Here is a 19,606-nt window from a genome sequence, read left to right as displayed (position 1 = left end):
CGTACGAAAAATGGACTACCTATTCGTTCTTCACACCGGGAAGAAACAAGGGGAAGCGGCCTCACGGGTAACCATAGCCCGCTGGATCAAAGAAGTCATCAAGGTGGCCTACGTAGAAGTAGGCAAACCGCCGCCTTTACAAGTCAAGGCCCATTCTACTAGAGCCCAGGCAGCGTCATGGGCAGAAACCAGAATGTTGTCACCCGCCGAGATCTGCAGGGTGGCGACATGGTCCTCCATCCACGCCTTCTCCGGGTTCTACCGCCCGGATGTTCAGGCTCGGGAGGACCCGGCATTTGCAAGGATTATTCTAAGTGGGTCACGGGCAGCCTCCCACCCGGTTCGGGAGTAGCTTTTATACATCCCATTGGTTCTGAGTCCATCTGCTACACGCTAGGAAATGGAGAAATTACTTACCTGATAATTTCGTTTTTCCTTAGTGTAGACAGACTCAGCATCCCACCTTTGGCTGCTGTTACTCATGGAATTTTCGAATGATTCAAGGGTAAGCCCTGCTTCCTTCACTTAGGACACCCACCCTGCCGGGTGTCGACGCTTTCCAGTTGAAGGCACTGGCAGTCTCTAGCTATAGCCAATTCGACCAGATCAAGTTAATCAAGTTATAAAGTTTAACCCAGTTATGAAGTTATTCAAGTTAATCAATCAGTCAGTCACACATATATCCACAATGCTTTTCGAGGAGAATACTGAGGAGCTGCACTTCCTGCAGGGGTATATGTACTAGGGGCTGACGTCAGATTGAAATCTGATCTGTCTCCAACTGCTATCAGGACTACACTATACCCATTGGTGCTGAGTCCATCTGTCTACACTAAGGAAAACGAAATTATCAGGTAAGTAATTTCTCCATTATTATGGCTGTTGAAGACACCTGTTCAGTGAGTTGCCATGACTACCCAGCTATAATCCTTTCAGGGTGGGCAGAGAAGAGGATAAAGCAGCACTTTGCATACATTGTAACTTTAAAGCCACAGAAGTTCTGGGGTTTGGGAAATGGAGAAGGCATCTTGGAAAGGGGAGATGGTACTGCCATCTACACTCGAGTGACCTACCAACCTCCAGCACAGACAGAAGAGTTGAACCAGAGGCATAGCGAGGGTCTCCAGGGGCCAATGCAATTGTGTTGTCTCCCATGCGTCCCCCACCATTTCATCACCACATGGGCACAACTGTATGGGATCTCTCTTTGGGGAAGGGTGGGAGCCCAACCAGCACATCATCACATGGTGCCTCTGGGCAGGGGCAGTGCTAAGGTTTTTGCAGTCCTCGTGCTGGCCCTTCCTCATTCTGTTTTTTCTTTTTCTTTTTTTTTTTTTTCTTTTTTTACATTTTATTTGTATTTTCTAATCAGGATCAGTACAAGGGTATTAGGCACCCTAAGTGAATCTTATAGCTTTATGCTCAGCCTTCCCCTCACCATGGCCCTCTCCAGACAATCTCAAATTATGCATTTATAATAAAAGATTTTACATGACAAAGGGCACTCAAAAGTACTGTCTTGAGATAAAAAAATATCTCAGAAGCATGTATATTATATTTACATGCACTGCTGTGGTGTCAACCAGAAAACCCTGTATAAAAGCCAAAAAGACCCTTGGAACACACATGATATTAGGGCTATTGTAATGTATGTTGGGCTTGGTGCTCAGAAAGCCATGAGCAAGCTAAATTACAATTACAATATAATAAACCTCCCATTCCAAAACAGCACTAACTGCCAGCACTCAAACAGTTACCACCCTATGAAAAGGTGACCCTGCAAACATTACACCGGGCCCTAAAACACCAATATACCTCCTATTAGGTAAACAGAACAACCAAGCTTCTAATAGATCCCTACATAGAAATGACACATTAGCAGAATACTTAACCTCAATCACAAATGCAGAACACAGACTAACCCTTGCCAAATATAGAATAAAGTGACCATAAAGTATAATTGGAAAAGTACAGATATAAACTAAACTGGAAACCGCAACAAATCAGATTTAGTATGTAGTGCATCTATGGAAAAAGTTAAAGCATCATCCTTCCTCAGAAAACATCAAACAATAAAATCAAGAAATATAAAGCATTAATCATAACAGTGAAACCAAACTAATAAAAAAAAAATATTTTAAAACACCAGATGAACTGAATGACATCCAATTAAAACTCATATTTTTTCTCAAACACCAATACAATATTTCAAAATTGCACACACATCAAATAACACCCAATTAATTAAAATAAATAAGGATTAAAAAAAAACAAAACAAAAATCCTCACTCTTCATACCTGGGAACTTTTGACTTCCAGTCAACCTGAGATTGTCGTGGCATAGTGGGAGGGAAAGGGAGGTGCACAAACTTTCTCCTTCCTCATATATACACACATTCATCCTCATGCTCACACTGTCACAAACACTTTCAAAACACCCACACGCTCACAGACACAAAAAAACTGGCAGACTTCCTCTTTCTGAGGCTCACACACTCTTGGGCACACGCACGCTGCCTCCATTTCTGCTCCCTCATATACACACACACACACTGGTTCCACTCCCTCTCCTACACACGCGCACGCACACGATTCCTCCATACACACACACACACATTGGTTCTACTCCCTCTCCTGCGCATGCGCACGCACACAATCCACTCCCTCTCCTACACAGACATACGTGAGAAGGCTCTGGCTAGATCTCAGTCCCTTTTCTTCAGTTAGCGGGCCTCCACCTCTGCTGCTGGGCGGGATGGTCTTGCCCGGCAGCTGCAGGCCGCCGCCTCCTGCCATCGGGCAGCCGTAGAGACTCTTCTTTGGGCGGCATGTGATCCCCTGTTTCCTTTGTGCCCCCCCCCCCCACAATGGCTGGGGGCCTGCCCCACCCCCCCTCACTGTGCCACGGAGTTGAACACAAATCTAGTCAGAGACATACATAAGACTCCAGTGCAAGGGACATTTCTGCTGGTGGAAGATTCTAGCCTGCTGGATGTGGATTGTATCATCCCATCTGCAGAATCAGAAATAGATCTTGGACTCTCTTCAAAAGGTCCTCCTCAGGCAAATGGTAACAGAACCCACAAGATAAGTGGCAATACTGGACCTGTGCTTGCAAACGGAGAAAATATTTCTAATGTCCAGGTAGGTGGTCACCTGAACACCAGTGAACATAAGATGGTTTAATTTGAGTCCAAGCAGAGAGGGAATCATACAGGAGATTAAACTTTGTTAAAATAGGGGACATACCATAAGCAGGGGCTGGCAGGGTGGGACATTCTTTGTGAAGTAAAACAATAGTGGGCTTTTAAACTAAAAAGGGGATATAGTGAGCACAATAAACCTGCTTGTTAGGGAAGAGAGACCAGTCTGTTTTTCCAAATTGGTGGCTGAGAAAATACGAGCAAAAAGATAATCATTCAGAAAGCATAAAGGATATGAGAAAAAGGAGCACCAGGAAGAATATCTGGGAAAGCTGAAAGAAGCAGGAAAGGATTCAGGACAGTGAAGGGAGCAGAAGAAAAGATAGGAAAGTGAGATCTCGAGATCACAAGATCTCACTTTCAGGAGAACAGGTGTAGCTGGGATTGTAAGAGGGGGAAGAAAAGTAGGAGTATGGAGCATGATGAATATGCAGAAACACTAAAACATTTTCCTTCTGCATTCCTTGACCACAGTTTGTTGGCTGGGGTATGTATAGTAGCTGGGTAAATGCCACACCATTTACGGAAAAAAAGGTTTGTGCAAAATTCAAATCAAAGCTGTGGGGCCAGATAGGATGCATCCCTGAGGGAATAGACAGAATGAAACATGATCAAAGAAAGCTTGAGTGGTCAAGTGCTTGTCAGCTAAGAGTTAATGCAAAAAAAAAAAAATGCAGTCGTGCCTTTGGGGTACAGAAATCCAAGGGATTAGGGGTGAGAAACTGATGAACACCGAAGAGGTAGTGAAATAGTGCTAGGGTGAGGCATGACCAGCAGAACAAATTAGGGGTAATGCCTCTGTGTAGGTCATTGGTGAGACCTCACCTAGGACATTGTGTACAATACTGGGAAGCCATATCTCCAAAAAGGAGACAAGCTTGAGGTGATCCAGAGAGAGGCTACCGAAATAGTGTGGAGATGGCACAAAAAGCCATATGAAATAAGACTTCGGGACCTAAATATGCAATCTCTTAGGACAAGCAGAATGGTAGTTCTCACATGTGGGGTGACATCATCAGATAGAGCCTGCTGCTATCAGCATGTCCACGCAAGGTCCCCGTTCAGTCTCTTCTTTTCCGCGGTTGTTGAGCTCCAAACCATTGCAAGTGTTTTTGCTGTGTTTTTTGAGGTTCTGCATCAGGACCCCCTTCGCATTCAGTTCCTCCGGTAGGAACCCTTGGCTTTTGCCGTTGTTGTTCACAGTCTATTCCCAACTCCCGTTTTGGGTCTCCATTGGTCATCGAACGCGCACCGGCCTCTCTTTCGATGGTGTCAGGTTTTCGACGGTGCCCACGGACCATGTCCATCATGGATCCGCATGAGGTGTATATCCTCTGCCTGGGGGCCTAGTAAATGACCCCCCCAAAAGGCATCATGTTCGCCTGGATAAAATGGAGAAGCTTTTTAGCTCTCCACTTCGGCATCGGTATCCTCCACGCCTAAGGACCGTGGGGAACTGTCCCCGTCTCTTCCCTTGGCGGTCCAGCTCTCCAGTACCCCTAAGGATCGAGGAGACTGAGATCGATCCTCTATGGTCTTTCCCCTCCTCCTAACCTCGGGGTCATCATCGTCCTTGGCACCGGGAAACGTCCGGGCTGAGCACCAGAAACCCGGAAGTATCTACACTGGTCACCGTCCCAACACGGTTCCAGAGCGGCAGCCAGGGCCGCCATTGAAGCGGCACCGGCCACTGGAGGCTCCATCCTCTAGTGTCCCCGGTAGCCCGAGGCGTTCCCCACTGGCAACGGTGTTGGGCGCCGTGCCCCCTCGTGATCCCTCCGAGGGTGTGCCAGCAATGCCTCGTCCCCCTCCATCAGTCCTTACTACACAGGACTTTCAGGAGGAGTTGGACCACAGGGTGCAATCTGTGCTCAAAGCGCTTCAGAGCATCAAGGTGTCGGCGCCACCGGCCCCCATACCGGTACCCGAGCCTCCACCTTCGATGTTCGTACCCCTGCTGGAGCGTCTGGACATCCTTGTCGCCCTACTGACACAACTAGTGTCCAAGAGGCCTACAATACCTCCTCAGCCACCAACTCCCTCCACCAGAGCGATCCCGAGTCCGAGGAGCAGGATGAGGCCTCGGGGACCGGTTGGCCAATGCCCCCCTTGATGCCCGAGGGTCTATCTGCCGTCAGTGCCCCCACGACCCTCGGTGCCTTTGGGACCCAGGCCTACCACCCCTCTCTATCCCCATCCTTAGCATCCAAACCCTAGTGAAGAGGAGGGCCCCTATGACCCATGGGGCGATGACTCCTCGGACGCATCTTCCGAGTTCTCAGACAACCCCCTCTTGGAGCCTTCCCCTCTGGAGGAGCGGTGTCGCTGTCCGCCTGAAGACCTGTCATTCGCCAGCTTTGTAAGGGCCATGGCTGAGGCCATCTCCTTCCAGCTCCTGTCGGAGGAGGATACCCACTATAAGATGCTGGAAGTCCTCCAGTTCATTGAAGCCCCAAAAGAGATTGTGGCAGGGCTGGTCCACGACATCTTTAAGGAGTTCCTCTTCCATATGTGGGAATACCCGGTGTCGATTGCCCCGGTGAACAGGAAAGCTCATGCAACTTATCTGGTTCAACAAGCCACTGGCATTGAACGGCGGCACTTACCCCACCAGTCTGCTCAAAAAGGCCAGACGCTCCCGGACACACACTTCTGCCCCTCCTGGCTGCGAACACGGAGCTCAGTGGCATAGGGAGGAAAATGTTCCAGGAGGCTATGCTGGTGGCCCCGTATTGCAGCCTACCAGTTGTACATGACCCAATACGACCACAACTTATGGAAACAGGTCCAAGAGTTTGCGTAGGGCCTTCCCCAGCAACAGCAGGAGTTCCTTGCCTCAAGGCATTAAACCGATTTCTCGTAAGAGAAAAATTCAAGCTGGTCTCTCCAAGGCACGTTAATCCCACTCCTCCAAAGAGGAGACTGGCTCTGCTCCCTCGGCTTAAAGGAGGCTTATGCCCATATTGCAATTGTCCCAAACTAAAGGATGTACCTCTGCTTCCTGGTGGGGATGGCACATTTTCAGTACAAAGTGCTGCCCTTTGGTTTGGTTTCAGTCTCATGTGTCTTCACGAAATGCTTGGCGATGGTGGCTACCTACTACAGGTGTTGCTCGATCCATGTCTTTCTGTACCTGGACGACTGGCTGATCCGGAGTGATTCACACTCCAGGGCTCTGAATGCTCTGGCCCTGACGGTTCAGACTTTACAGCTGAACTTCCCCAAGTCACATCTCAGTCCGTCTCCTCGTCTGGACTTTATTGGTGCCAGGTTGGATATGGCACAAGCAAAAGCTTTTCTGCCCAGGGATCGAGCGGTTGCCCTCTCCTCACTGGCTACCCTCGTTTGCAATAGAAAAAGAGTGCCGGCCCGTCTGTTGCTCTGCCTACAGGGCCACATGGCGGCCTCAGTCCATGTGACCCCCTTGGCCCGCCTCTGCATGAGGGATGGGTGACCCGCAGTGGGCCTTGCATCCCAGAACCTGGAGGCGCCAGTGACTGTCATGGACCCTCTTCATTTCTCCCTGGCCTGGTGGGAGGCCCTGTCCAATCTGGAATTCTGACTCCCATTCCAGTCCACACCGCCCCAGATAACCCTCACCACTGATGCCTCACCTCAGGGATAGGGGGCCCACACGAACGGCCTGCATACCCAGGGCCTTTGGACTGCGGCAGAGTCCATCTGCCAGATAAACGTCCTGGAGCTGCGGGCGATTGTGTACGCCTTATGGGCCTTCCAGGACAAACTGTCCTCCAAGGTCATCCTCATCCGAATGGACGACCAGGTAGCGATGTGGTACATCAACAAGCAGGGCGGCATGGGCTCCTTCCTCCTCTGCCAGGAAGCGAGACAGGTCTGGGATTGGGCCCTCTCCAGGGGGATGTATTTACAGGCCACCTACCTACCGGGCCACCTGAACACGCTGGCGGACCGCCTCAGCCGGTCCTTCCAGCCACACGAGTGGTCCCTAAACCCAGCGGTGTCAGCCAACTTATTCCGGCGCTGGGGCCTGCCGGACCTGGACCTGTTCGCCTCTTCCCCACGATCAGAAGCTGAGCATGTTCTGCTCCCTGATTCCGGGGAAGGGCCTCCCCCCCCCCCCCCCCCCCCCCCCCCCCCCGAACTGCAATGTGTTCTCCCTTCACTGGGGACAAGGTCTCATGTATGCGTACCCCCCCCCCCATTCCGCTTTTTTCGAGGACTCTGACAAAACTGCGAGGGGGTGGGGGGGGGAGACACACCATGATCCTGGTGGTACCCTCCTGGCCAAGGCAGGCGTGGTTTCCTCTGCTCCAGGACCTGTCCATAAGCACACCGGTTCCGCTGGGGATGGCTTCCAATCTCCTATCGCAGAACCAGGGCACCCTGCGCATCCCGAACCTCCAGGCCCTGGCCCTCACGGTGTGAATGTTGAGCGCATGATCTTCCAGTCCTTGCAGCTCTTGGATGGTGTTTCCAGGGTCTTAATTGAATCCCAGAAACCTTCCACTCGGAGGTCTTACAGCTCGAAGTGGAAGTGTTTTTTCACTTGTTGCGGTGGCCACGGACTTGGACACCTTCTCCTGTCTGCTCCCCTGCCTGCTGGATTATCTGTGGCACCTCTCTGGGTCTGGCCTCCAGACCAGCTCAACACCTACCACCAAGGGGTCGCTGTGGCACCCATTTATTCCAGCCACTGGTCGGGTGTTTCAGAGCCTTCACCCTGCCATCCAGCTGGATGGCAGGGTGAAGGCTCACTTTGTGCGGGCTATGGCAGCATCGGTGGCCCCATCCCTGTCGCCAAAATCTGCAGGGCCGCGGCCTGGAGTTCTCTCCACACGTTCGCGGCTTGCTACTGCCTCGACAGGGATAGTCACCAGGACAGCGCTTTTGGCCAGTCTGTCCTCTGCAATCTATTCAGGTGCTCTCTGTGTGACCAGACTGTCCCTGTTCCCACAGCGCCGCAGTTGTGTTCTGCCCATTGGCACCTTGTTCGGCAACTGTGGGACTACAATCCTGCTTGTCCTAGGAGAAAGCGCAGTTGCTTACCTGTAACAGGTGTTCTCCTAGGACAGCAGGATGTTAGTCCTCAGGAATCCCACCCACTCCCCACGATGTTGGGTTCACCTTCGGTTTGTTTTATTTTTTCTCGTTCGTAGTTTTGCTAAGTTACGAGACTGAAGGGGGACCTCGTGTAGGTGCGCGGATAGCAGCAGGCTGGGCATGCTCAGTTTTCTGTGCCGGGCTCCATCTGATGATGTCACCCCACATGTGAGGACTAACATCCTGCTGTCCTAGGAGAACAACTGTTACAGGTAAGCAACTGCGCTTTCTCTGTGGAGAAACTGGGGATATGATAGAGACAGTCAATAAATCCAGCACCAGAAGCAAACCTTTTTCAGAGGATAGAATGCCCTATGACAAGATGTCACAATGAGGCTCTGGAGGGGAAAACTGGAGCAGCATAAAAAAATATTTCTTTGACACAAAGGGGGGGAGGGGGGGTGAATGCATGGCATGGACTCCTAATGGAGGTGGCAGAGACAGAGACGGTAAAGGAATTCAAGAAAGCCTGGAATAAGCACATAGGATCCCTAGTGAGGGGGAGGCTAAGCATCAGGTGGGGTCTCTGGCGTTGCACCGGGAGTGAAGTGGGGCAGACCGGATGGCCAAGTGATCCTTGCTGGATGATGTATTCTATGACTGATAGGAACAGGGTTGGAGAATTGCAAATAATCCACCCTTTATTTCCTCGAGCAAGGGGAGGGTATGAGAACAAAACAAAGGATAGATAAATGAAGCAAAACTAGCGGTACTGCGAGCCATGGGGTGGCTGGATTGATAGCAACAGAAATCAACTGGGTCGATGCCAGCAAAATGGTGGTGGCCACATACTGTCTAGCAAGGCCGTGGGGAACTAGCAGACAGGACTTTCAGGCAATAGCCAAGCTAGTTTTGGTGACTGATTATTATAAAGCTTAGATGCACGTTTGGGGGGAGGGAGCTGAATGTTTGGATTAAGTATGAAACTTATTTTGCTCATGTACTCAGCATGGTTGAGAAGCAATGAAAAAAAAAAAAAAACCCCAAAAACGGATTTGGATAAGGAGTGATATCCTACAAATGGTCATAACCTAGTTGAGCTATATCCTCTCATACAACTAGGTTGATTAGAGGAGCCAATTGGATCTCTTTCTGTCAATTTACTGTGCGACTAGATGTGTGCTGGTGGAATTGGAAGGAAATTGCACAGGGCGCAGTGAGTCCTGCTGGAGGTGGGGATTGCAGATATGGTGTGGGGTTGGACAGAGAGAGCGCCGGACACAGTGGGTGCTATAGGAAGAGATGGTGTTGGGTGAAGATGGCGTGGGACGCAGTGGGTGCTGCAGGAGGTGATGTTGGAAGCGATGCCATGGGTATAGTGGATGCTGTAGGAGGTTGTATTGGAAGGGGAGATGGCACAGGGAACACTGGGTGGTGGTGGTGGTGTTGGAAGAGATGGCTCAGTATACAGTGGGTGTTGCTGGAGGTGGTTTTGGTAGAGATGGTGTGGGGTACAGCGAGTGCTGCTGAAAGTGGTGGTAGGAGAATGTGCTGGGTACAGTGGGTGCTGCTGGTCATGTCTGGGAGGAGAAAATATGGAGTACAGTAGGTGATGGAAGCAATGGCGCAGGATACAGTGATGCTGCTGGAAATGGTGTTGGAAAGCGATGGCGTAGGGTACAGTGGATGTTGCAGGAGAGTGTTGTTGGAAGAGAGCACTGGGTGTTACTGGTGTCAGAAGGAGCTGGCGTGGAATACAGTTTAGAGGTGTTTGCAGAGGTGGTGTGGGATAACAGTGGATGCTGCTACTCGTGTTGGAAGGAAATGGCACAGGGCATAGATGGTACTGCTGGTCATACGAGCCAATATCCAATGGATAATATGGGTGGGGCAAGGTGGGTGATGCTGGTTGTATCATTGACAAAGACTAGGGGACTCTCCGTGAAGTTAGCAAATAGCACATTTAAAGCAGGCGAAAATTCTTTTTCACTCCATGCACAATTAAGCTCTGAAATTCATTGCCAGAGAATGTAGTTAAGGCAGTTAGCATAGCTGAGTTTAGAAAGGTTTGGACAAGTTCCTGGAGAAGTCTATAAACTCTTATTAACCAAGTTGACTTGGGGAAAGCCACTGCTTAATACCAGGCAGTAGTAGCATGGAATCTGTTTACTGTTGGGTTCTTACCAGGTGACCTGGATTGGCCACTGTTGGAACCAAGATACAGGGCATGATGGACCCTCGGTCTCACCCAGTATGACAATTTCTTATGTTCTTATAGGACAGGGATGTGCTCTCATTTTGAGGTTGCTGTCTGCATTTATGAGTCATGTCCTTGAAGATCTTTAAAACCTGCAGTTTAAAGGCCACTTGTCATTTGGCGACTTATTAGAGGGCAGAAAGTAGAGCCTGATCCAGTTTGGAGGCTGCAGCCAGAGCATGTCTGCAAGCTGTCTATAAGAAGATGGCACTCCGTATGCATGCATGGAGCTTTAGGGGGTGAGGAGGAATTAGAGGTCAACTGCACCAATGCTTGCAAAGAGACTGAGCCAAGAAAGAGGTTTCTTGATGACTTCTTAGAAATAAACAAAAATAATATAAGGTGATATCTTTTTATTGGACTAATGATGCATTTCTTGACCAGCCTTTGGAAGTTAACACTCCCTCAGGTTTGAGCAGCAAATGACATTGACCAGAAAATATAAATGAATCATAAAATACATTACAATGGTAGTGTGAAGTAGTGCTAGTGATAAGGCGGCAGAGAAGTGGTAGGATTATTTCTGGTCGTGAATCCCAAAGTGTTTGATCATTCTAACTTCAAAATTCTTCACATTCCTGGATTCCTCTTGAGTTTCTCTTTTGGCATCATGATGGTTCCATAAACTCTTCCCCCCCCCCCCCATGCAGGTGCTGTTGCCCTTCTCTGTCTCGTGATCTTGTGTCTGTAAGTTTGTTGTTGTCTTTTAACTTCTGGCATGTTTCGCTCAGACGGCAGTCCTCGTCACAGTTTCTGCCTTGAATAATATATTCCACCTTGGAAAAGGAGCAGGAGTGGAATCCCCATGTTTCTTATGCGGGTAACCGTGAGATGAGCTGGCATAGTTTGCAGACTGGCACATTGCAAGGGTTTGTGCCATTTTCTTTATGAGTTTCTGTTTTGAGTTTGCTATATACTAGTGTTTACTTCAGATTACATGTTTAAATCCCATCTAAAGGCCCCGCCTATTTGAGGCTGATTTTATATCTTAGGTCTGATGGTCTGCTTTTAGCCTCATTAACTAACTTCTTTTTCTTTGCTTTTTAAGCATTGTCTTACCTTATGAAATGCCCCAAGTCGTTTGTCTTATTAGACTGTAAGCTCTATTGAGCAGGGACTGTCTTTATTTTTGTGTGGTGTTTGCTCAGCACTGCGTATGTTGTGTAGCGCCATGGAAATGTTAAGCAGTAGTAGTGGATTAAGTGGTTGCCAGAAGGCCGGTACTAGTGGCGCAGGGAATATTTCTTTCACGGACTCGTCCCCCCAGAGCAGTGGCTGTAGGCCTTTTCTCTAATGCACTTCAGCTGCCATGCATGCATCTATCTGTCCTCTGTGTCCATTTCTAGGGCATGTCCTGTTCTCAGCCCCTCGTTCTCCTGAGTCCCATCTCCAGCTCTTCAGGCTGTATTCATACTTTGGATGTATCAGGGAGCTGCGCTTCCTCTCCTGAAGTCATGCCATGGAAGCAGACCTATTACCGTATGTCAAGGAAAAACTGCCCAGGAGAGGGGGAATTCAGGGTAGCACAGAGGATCCTTAGATGCAGAAAAATGAGTCTGATCACAAAAAAAAAAAGTGCCGTCTTTTTATCTGTAGTGAAATTGTAAAGCCTGGGCTGGGATGAGGGGGTTGACTGCTGGGCTGCAGGCTGTAGTGTGGGTTGACTCTGATTCATTCTGCTTCTAGGGAAGAAAAAAAGATGGTTCACAGCCATATTAATCCTCTCTGCTTTGTTTCATGAATGGTAAAAAGAAAAAAATTGTTTTACTGCTGCAAAGGATATCTGAAATCATTGTTCCACACTTACTGACATCAATTGAAATGTTCAGCCTTTGTTTGCAGATTGTTTCCTATGCGTGTGTGTATTGTGCTGGAGGGGGAGGAGTGCAGCTGGGGCATTTACATGTGCTGGGAAGGGGGTGGAACTGGGGCATGTGCATGTACTTACGGGGGAGGGCTGGGGCAGCTGGGACGTGTGTGTGTGTGTGTGCCTGGGAGGTGCAAAGTTTGGAAGCATCCTCGACAGTCTCGCCAAGCTATAGCCTTGTGGGAGGAGATGGGGTGGGTCCATCTCTGAATATTGGCGCGTATGCTTTGTGTGCCCCACACTTCTCATTTGTTTAAACTGCCCCCTTCACCCCTGAGAGATGGGTCCCCTCCTCCCATTGGCAGTTTCCTTATCTAAATCCAAGGCCCTGTGTCTAGGTCAAAGATCTCCATAGACATACAGGGAGGTTCCTAGTGTGTACGCGCTACTCTGTGAAGAGAGGGCGCGAGCTTGCGATTCTTCAAACATGGCGAGGTTGGTTAGCTGGCAGCATACTTTTGTGACGTGAGTGGTCAGCCTGCTGTCACAAGGGAGGGGCGCGGTATGGATGGCCTCGCAGCTTGGCTCTAGAACCCATAGCTCGTGCACCCAAGGACCCCAAAAGTGCATGTCAGCAAGATATTAAAGAAATGCCAACTGTTCAGTGTACACTTGAGAGCTAGGGCAGCAAGCAAAATGACTCAGATGGCACTTCTGCCAGCATGGAGAGCTCTGTCCTGTCTCGTACAATTTTAAATGTAATTGCTCACCTTTCCAAGCTCAGAGCAAGTCACATTCAGTTTCAGCAGGTACGTCCCTCATTCAGAAAGCTTACCATGTAATAAGGTGCACTGGACTGGGTACGCAGTTCCGGTGCACAGATTTTATTCTCTTTACAGGAAGGAGTTTTATGCACAAATCGGCACTCTTTCATTTAAATTCCATGCCCTTGAAGGCTTTGGCTATTGCTCCTTTATGCACGTAGGTGTTTAACATTTCCAGCACTAAGAAAACCTGCATTAAACCTACTCTTGATCAGAGCAGCAGTAATGTTACTCAGGCTGTCAGTCTGTGGGGGCTGACCATGGAGTTCATGGTGCAGGGGTGCTGTGCTCAGAATTTGTACACACAAAGCACGGTACAATCAACCTTTCTGCACGTAAAGCATGTGTTTTATGCACAGAGAATATGCTTTGTACACAGATTGTGTTTTGTGAGTAAAAATCCTGTTTTATATACAGAGGATGTTTTGCGCACAATATTTTATGCTCGCTTAAGCATGTCTTTGCATGTTTTCGGATTACTATGAGTTTTTTTTGTTTTTTTTTTTACACTCCTGATGCATTGGCATACCATTAGCTTATTGCATCTGGAGTCAAGTCCATTTTTTACCATGAGTAGAGAAACAGTGAGCTAAAATTTAGTCTGCATTATTTGCTCACATTTTATTACTTCAGGCCCTGTACCTGAGACACTGGAGGGTGAAGTGGATTGCCCAATGAGCGGCAGTAGGAGCAGGATTGGACTCTGGTTCTCGGCCAGCTCCTCTCACCACATCGTTCAGCCATGTGCCAAGGCCGAGTGGCTGACTACTTTAATTTAAATGGTTCGAACAATCCAGCATGGAGGAGTACTGTGACTTATGTACAGACATGGCAGCCTTAGGCTGAGGCCCTCTTACAGCTCCCATAGCCTTTCAAATGGCAGCACCTGCTGCGGTAGTTATGGCAATGGTCCCACCGTTGTAGATTCTGTATAAATAATTTTGGGAAGACCACCCACTGCTGTCGCTGCAGGGGCCAGTGGGAAGTGCGCCAACCTTCTCTGTTCTTCTTGCAGGACAGGTGCCTGAGGAGGCGGGAGCACAAATGGCACAGAATGGCAGCAGAGGCTCTCACAAGCCCGTGTGCATGAACGGCACGGAGACCGCACAGCTCTCCAGCAAAAGCAGGTCAGAAAGGAGAGCCAGCACCGCCTCGTCGCGCAAGGCCGTCTCCGCCAGCAGCAAGATCCGCAAACTTTCTGCCTGCAAGCAGCAGTGACGCACAGCCAGACAGGTACATGGGGACAGCAAGGCCCAGGGGCTGCACAGGTACTTGAGGAGATTGGGGAGTGTGACGGGGGTCCTGGAGCTGTCTCACTGTTCGGGCAGGTATGTGATAGGGGGGGGGGGGTGTCCATAAATAATGTCATGCTATTTTGGCAGGAAATCAACCCCCACCTCTCCTCTCACACTTAATCACAGATCTTCAAACCCCTCCCTTGTCACAAAAGTGGTAACACCCCCCCCCCCCTCCCCTCATCGGAGCATGACATCATTTATGGACAGCCCCCTAGGACTGGGAAGTAGGACAGCAGGGACCTTGGACTGTACTGGCAGGTCAGAGGTTTGGGAAGAGCAGGGACCTGGGGCAGTGCAGGTCTGTGGGGAGGACTGGGGAGTGGGGCACTGTACAGGTTGGTGGGAAAGAGCTGATTCTCCCCCCCCCCCCATCTCTCTTCAGGGCCACATTTGAAAGTGAAATCTGAAAGTTGTTCAAGGCAGAGTTTGAGCTGCTCTGATGTGTGCGGGGGAGGACAGCCCTGATGAGGGGAGAGGGAGGGAGGATAGCAGTGGGCGGATGATGAAGGCGAACTTAAGAGAGCATGAGCTTTCCTCTGTCTCCTGGGCATTCATCTCCCTGAAGCCACAAAGCAGCAGATGAGTCACTGTATAAAATCTCTTCCTTCCTTCCCTCCCCCACCCCTCCATCTCTCTGCTTAGCTCTGCACACTTCACTTCTTCTTCTCCTTCCGATTTCACACCCTCCCCTCCTCCACTTGTGCTTTGGATGTGAGGTCTGTCTTGCACTTGAGAAGACGAGAGTCCCGTCCATTCTTCTCTGGAGAGGCTGTAAATCTTCTGTACCTGCATTTTTTACTTTTTTCTCTTCTCACCACCACCCTGCAGTGAATTTCCTTTCCCTGTTGTTTTCCCTCTTTTTGGTCCACTTTTGGTGCCTCTCCCTCCTCCTCGCCTTATTCTCCCTTTCAGTCTCACCCGGTCTCTGTCCTCCTCAGTTTTCTCCCTTTTTTTTTTTTTTAAGAGTCTCTCTCCACCTTCATTTTACTACTACTGTTTAATACGCATCCCTGTACAGATAAACAGAGACACCCCCCCCCCCCCTCTGCTCCATGAAGCTTACAATCTAGTCAAGACGATAGACTGTCTCTCTGCCCCTTTCATTTTCCCTCTCTGCTTCCCATTCCCTTCTATCCTTTCTCTCTCCTCCTCCCTGGGATTCAAGTGCCCTTATCAGTTGAGAACAAAACCAGCTTTGTAGAAAATTGCCATTGTGAAGCTCCCAGAGAGAAAGCTGTGCTCCCTCCTGCAGTGCTGTCAGCCTGTCACTTTACTCTCCAGTTTTTGGAGAGAGTTGTTTTTTGGTTTTTTTTTTTTGTATTGCAATGTTTAAGTCATGAGCTGTATGACTCACCTGGCTGTGAGTGGAGCTGATAGCAAAAGAATTGACAAAAAAAAAAAAAGATTTCATAACCTCCCCCCACTTTCTAATAACTATTGGACCAAATTGCTCTTCCTCAGTTCTAAATGTAGAATTGGAGGATCAGAAAGCTTCATTAACTCTTTAGGTGCAAACTGAATATAAATTCTGTAAATCTTGTGCTCTTCTCTAAAGCAGTCCTGTGTACCTAGCCTCTGCTAATGCCCCTCACTCCTGCCTACCCCCTGCTGTTCTAGTACTGAGAATCCACATCCACACACAGCTCTTGCAGTGCACCTCACTCCTGCACTGTGGCACCTCCTGCTGTTCTAGTACTGAGAATCCATATCCACACACAGCTCTTGCAGTGCACCTCACTCCTGCACTGTGGCACCTCCTGCTGTTCTAGTACTGAGAATCCACATCCACACACAGCTCTTGCAGTGCACCTCACTCCTGCACTGTGGCACCTCCTGCTGTTCTAGTACTGAGAATCCATATCCACACACAGCTCTTGCAGTGCACCTCACTCCTGCACTGTGCCACCTCCTGCTGTTCTAGTACTGAGAATCCACATCCACACACAGCTCTTGCAGTGCACCTCACTCCTGCACTGTGCCACCTCCTGCTGTTCTAGTACTGAGAATCCACATCCACACACAGCTCTTGCAGTGCACCTCACTCCTGCACTGTGCCACCTCCTGCTGTTCTAGTACTGAGAATCCACATCCACACACAGCTCTTGCAGTGCACCTCACTCCTGCACTGTGGCACCTCCTGCTGTTCTAGTACTGAGAATCCATATCCACACACAGCTCTTGCAGTGCACCTCACTCCTGCACTGTGCCACCTCCTGCTGTTCTAGTACTGAGAATCCACATCCACACACAGCTCTTGCAGTGCACCTCACTCCTGCACTGTGGCACCTCCTGCTGTTCTAGTACTGAGAACCTACATCCACACACAGCTCTTGCAGGGCACCTCCCTCCTGCCTTGCAATGGCACCCCCTGCTGTTCCAGTACCGACAACCTATATCCACATCTGCACACAGCTCTGCTAGGGCACCTCACTCCAGCCTGGTAGTGGCACCCCCTGCTGTTCCAGTACAGAGAATCCACATCCACCCACAGCTCTGCCAGGACCCCTCATTCCTGCCTTGCAGCGCTCTGCTCTTCTAGCACAGAAACCAGCTGCCCTTGTGCCAGTGCACTCCTTGCCACCAGACATTTGGCCATTCACTAGTTTTGCTTTTACTGTGTGATTCTATGGCAGGGACCAATGTCTGTTTTTTTTTTTTCTCTCTCTGCAGTCTACGGGACCCTATTGAACAGCTAGTGTCCTCCTGTACTCTCGCTACCTTTCCCCATCTCCCTTTTCTGGATCCCAGGATCCTCTGTGCAGGAAGCCATGACTGAGAAGAGAAGGTGCCTGGAGCCAGAAACCAAAGGAGCGAAGATGTTAGGACAAGAAGGGCTGGGCTCACTGGGAAGCCCTAGCCTGTATGTGGATTTTGGGTCTTCAGGCTGTCCTTGGCCCCCGTGCTGGAGCGCAGGAGAAGGGTTCTGGTGACTGGCTTTGTGTCTGGACGCACTTTGTTTTTTGACTCCTACGCTGCCGATTTTCCTTTGGTTCCTGTTTGCATTAGAGACGCACATAGAGAGATGTGACTGCTACTGGCACACAGAGCTGAACCTCGTAAACACGTGGACTGGAACATACCAGTGTTACATCCCTGCTGAACCTGCATGGCGGGAAAGGGCTCAAACAAAGGGAACGGATTGCATTTTTATAAAAAACAAAACAAAAAAAAAAACCCAATAAAAATGACCGGTGGCTTTAACCCATCCTTGCTCTGAAACATTTCAGATTGGCTGGCTGCTGGAGCGGAAGTGCTGAAAGGAAAAGAAAGCTTTACCATTCTCCCCCTACCCCAAGCTGCTGCATTTAATAGGCAGAGTATGATGAGAGGCAGCACTGTGGCTAGTGTGAATCACACATGCCAAGAAGCCCACCCTCTCTCTACCCCCACAACTGATCAAGTACAGCACTGGCAGCAGCCGTACAAATTTCACTTATGCACACTGCTGCATTACAGGGAGCAGCAGTGCAAGTGTCACAGACAGACCTAGGCTGCCTCCCCCCGGCAGCAGTGCAAACTTCCCATGCACACATTGCTGCCCTACACTGTAGGTGTAGGACAAAGCAGCAACAGTGCAAGTTTCATTCAGAGACAGCCACTGTCCCATCGCAACCTTAAGTAGCAGCAGTGCTGTCTTCACATAGATGCACTGCCCCCCCATCCTCAGCCCTAGACAGCAGTAGTGCAAGCTTCATCCACCCCCCCCCCCCCATACCCACCCCCACCTAGGCAGCATCAATGCAAGCTTCACCAAACAATGACCCACCCTCAGCCCAGGCTGCAGCAGTGCAAGATTCACACATACATACATATGTACTGCCCCTCCTGCAGCAGTGCAAGCTTCACCCGTGCTGCCCCTGTGCTCTTCTTCCCCCCCCCCCCCCCCCCCCCGGGCAGCAGCTGTGCAAGCTTCACACACCCCCACCCCCACCCCCTACCCTGAGCAGCACAAGCTTCATGCACATGCACTGCTCCTGTGCCCCTCCCCAGACAGCAGCAATGCAAGCTTCATTATGCACACGCTGACCCCTACCCCCCATCCTAGGCAGCTGCAATTCAAGCTTCACACGTGTGCCCTGTCCCCACCTCCCTCTGGGTAATAGAAATGCATACTTCACACATACATGGGCATCAGCAGTGCAAGCTTCCCATACACACGTTACTGCTCCTCCATCACGGGCAGCAGTAGTGCAGGCTTCACCCATACTTGGTACCCCACCTCCACTATGGGCAGCAGCAATGCAAGCTTCATGCAGACTTAGGATAGGACCCCATAGTGGTCAGCATCAGTGTAAGCTTCTCTCTCACACACACACACACACACACACACACACACACACACACACACACACTGACCCACTCCCATTCTGGGCAGCAGCAGTGCAAGCTTCATGCTCACACACTGACTCGCCCTGACCCCAGGCAGCAGCAGTGCAAGCTACACCCCCACTCTGCCCCCATCCTGCTCAGCAGCAACCACCTCACCTCCACCCTGGACAGCAGCAGTGCAATCTTCCTGTACACCATTTATGGGGTGGCATTGCTTAGAAAGGTAACTACACTACAGAAGGAAGCCCCTGCTGGCACTGGAGCAGACTGCAGCCTTCTGTCTAGTACACCAGCAGATTTCAATTCTGTGAGCGTGATCAGGAAGAATCAAGTCTGAAGTAACCTGAAGTAGGTGCAGCTGTTTTATCCTCAGCCCTTCTGCTTGCAGGCCTGCTTCCTAGGTCTCTCTAGGTATGATTTTGAGCCCAGTCCCCCCCCCCCAATGAACCTGTGTCCTTGGCCCAGCATGGAGCCAGTCCTTGGCTTTGTAAAATCTCGTTCAGTGGCGGAGCAATGATCGCTGGGCTCCCTGGCCAGTGCTGAGCATCCTAGGGCGGAGGAAATTCACCTCTGATGATGATGACTTTCAAAGGAGGTGGGGGACAGGGCCCCCCCAAGCAGCTCAGTCAGTTTGAGCCCCCCCCCCCCCCCCAGACTGTATGGAAGCGGTGCAGCTCCGGGCGGTGCAGGCGCGCCCCGATCCTGATGGCGGAGCCATCTTAGGTCGGTTTGTTTTTCTCCCGAGTACCTGCAAACTCCATAATCATTGACAGCAAAGCAGTTTACAAATTAGAAATGACCTCTTGGGCTACGGGGCTGCTCCCCCTCCTCTCGCCCGCTAATGTGCCTCAGCCTTACTTATCGGA

The 19,606-nt window shown here is 50.1% G+C and overlaps 1 protein-coding gene across 1 annotated transcript in view; it reads left to right on the top strand.

Moving 5' to 3' along the window:
• STK11 (serine/threonine kinase 11) overlaps positions 1-17,616 on the top strand; it is an 86,846-nt gene extending 69,230 nt beyond the window's left edge. The window contains exons 9-10 of the mRNA XM_029613393.1: positions 14,129-14,346; positions 17,082-17,616. Of these exons, the coding sequence (XP_029469253.1) occupies positions 14,129-14,331 (203 nt within the window). The 3' untranslated portion in view covers positions 14,332-14,346; positions 17,082-17,616. The remainder of the gene's footprint in view (positions 1-14,128; positions 14,347-17,081) is intronic.
• Positions 17,617-19,606: the final 1,990 nt, after the last annotated feature.

Source organism: Rhinatrema bivittatum, chromosome 8 (assembly GCF_901001135.1).
Source record: "Rhinatrema bivittatum chromosome 8, aRhiBiv1.1, whole genome shotgun sequence".
Lineage (NCBI taxonomy): Eukaryota > Metazoa > Chordata > Amphibia > Gymnophiona > Rhinatrematidae > Rhinatrema > Rhinatrema bivittatum.
The sequence above is the reverse complement of the archived record's forward strand: the minus strand, read 5'-3'. Positions and strand labels throughout refer to the sequence as shown.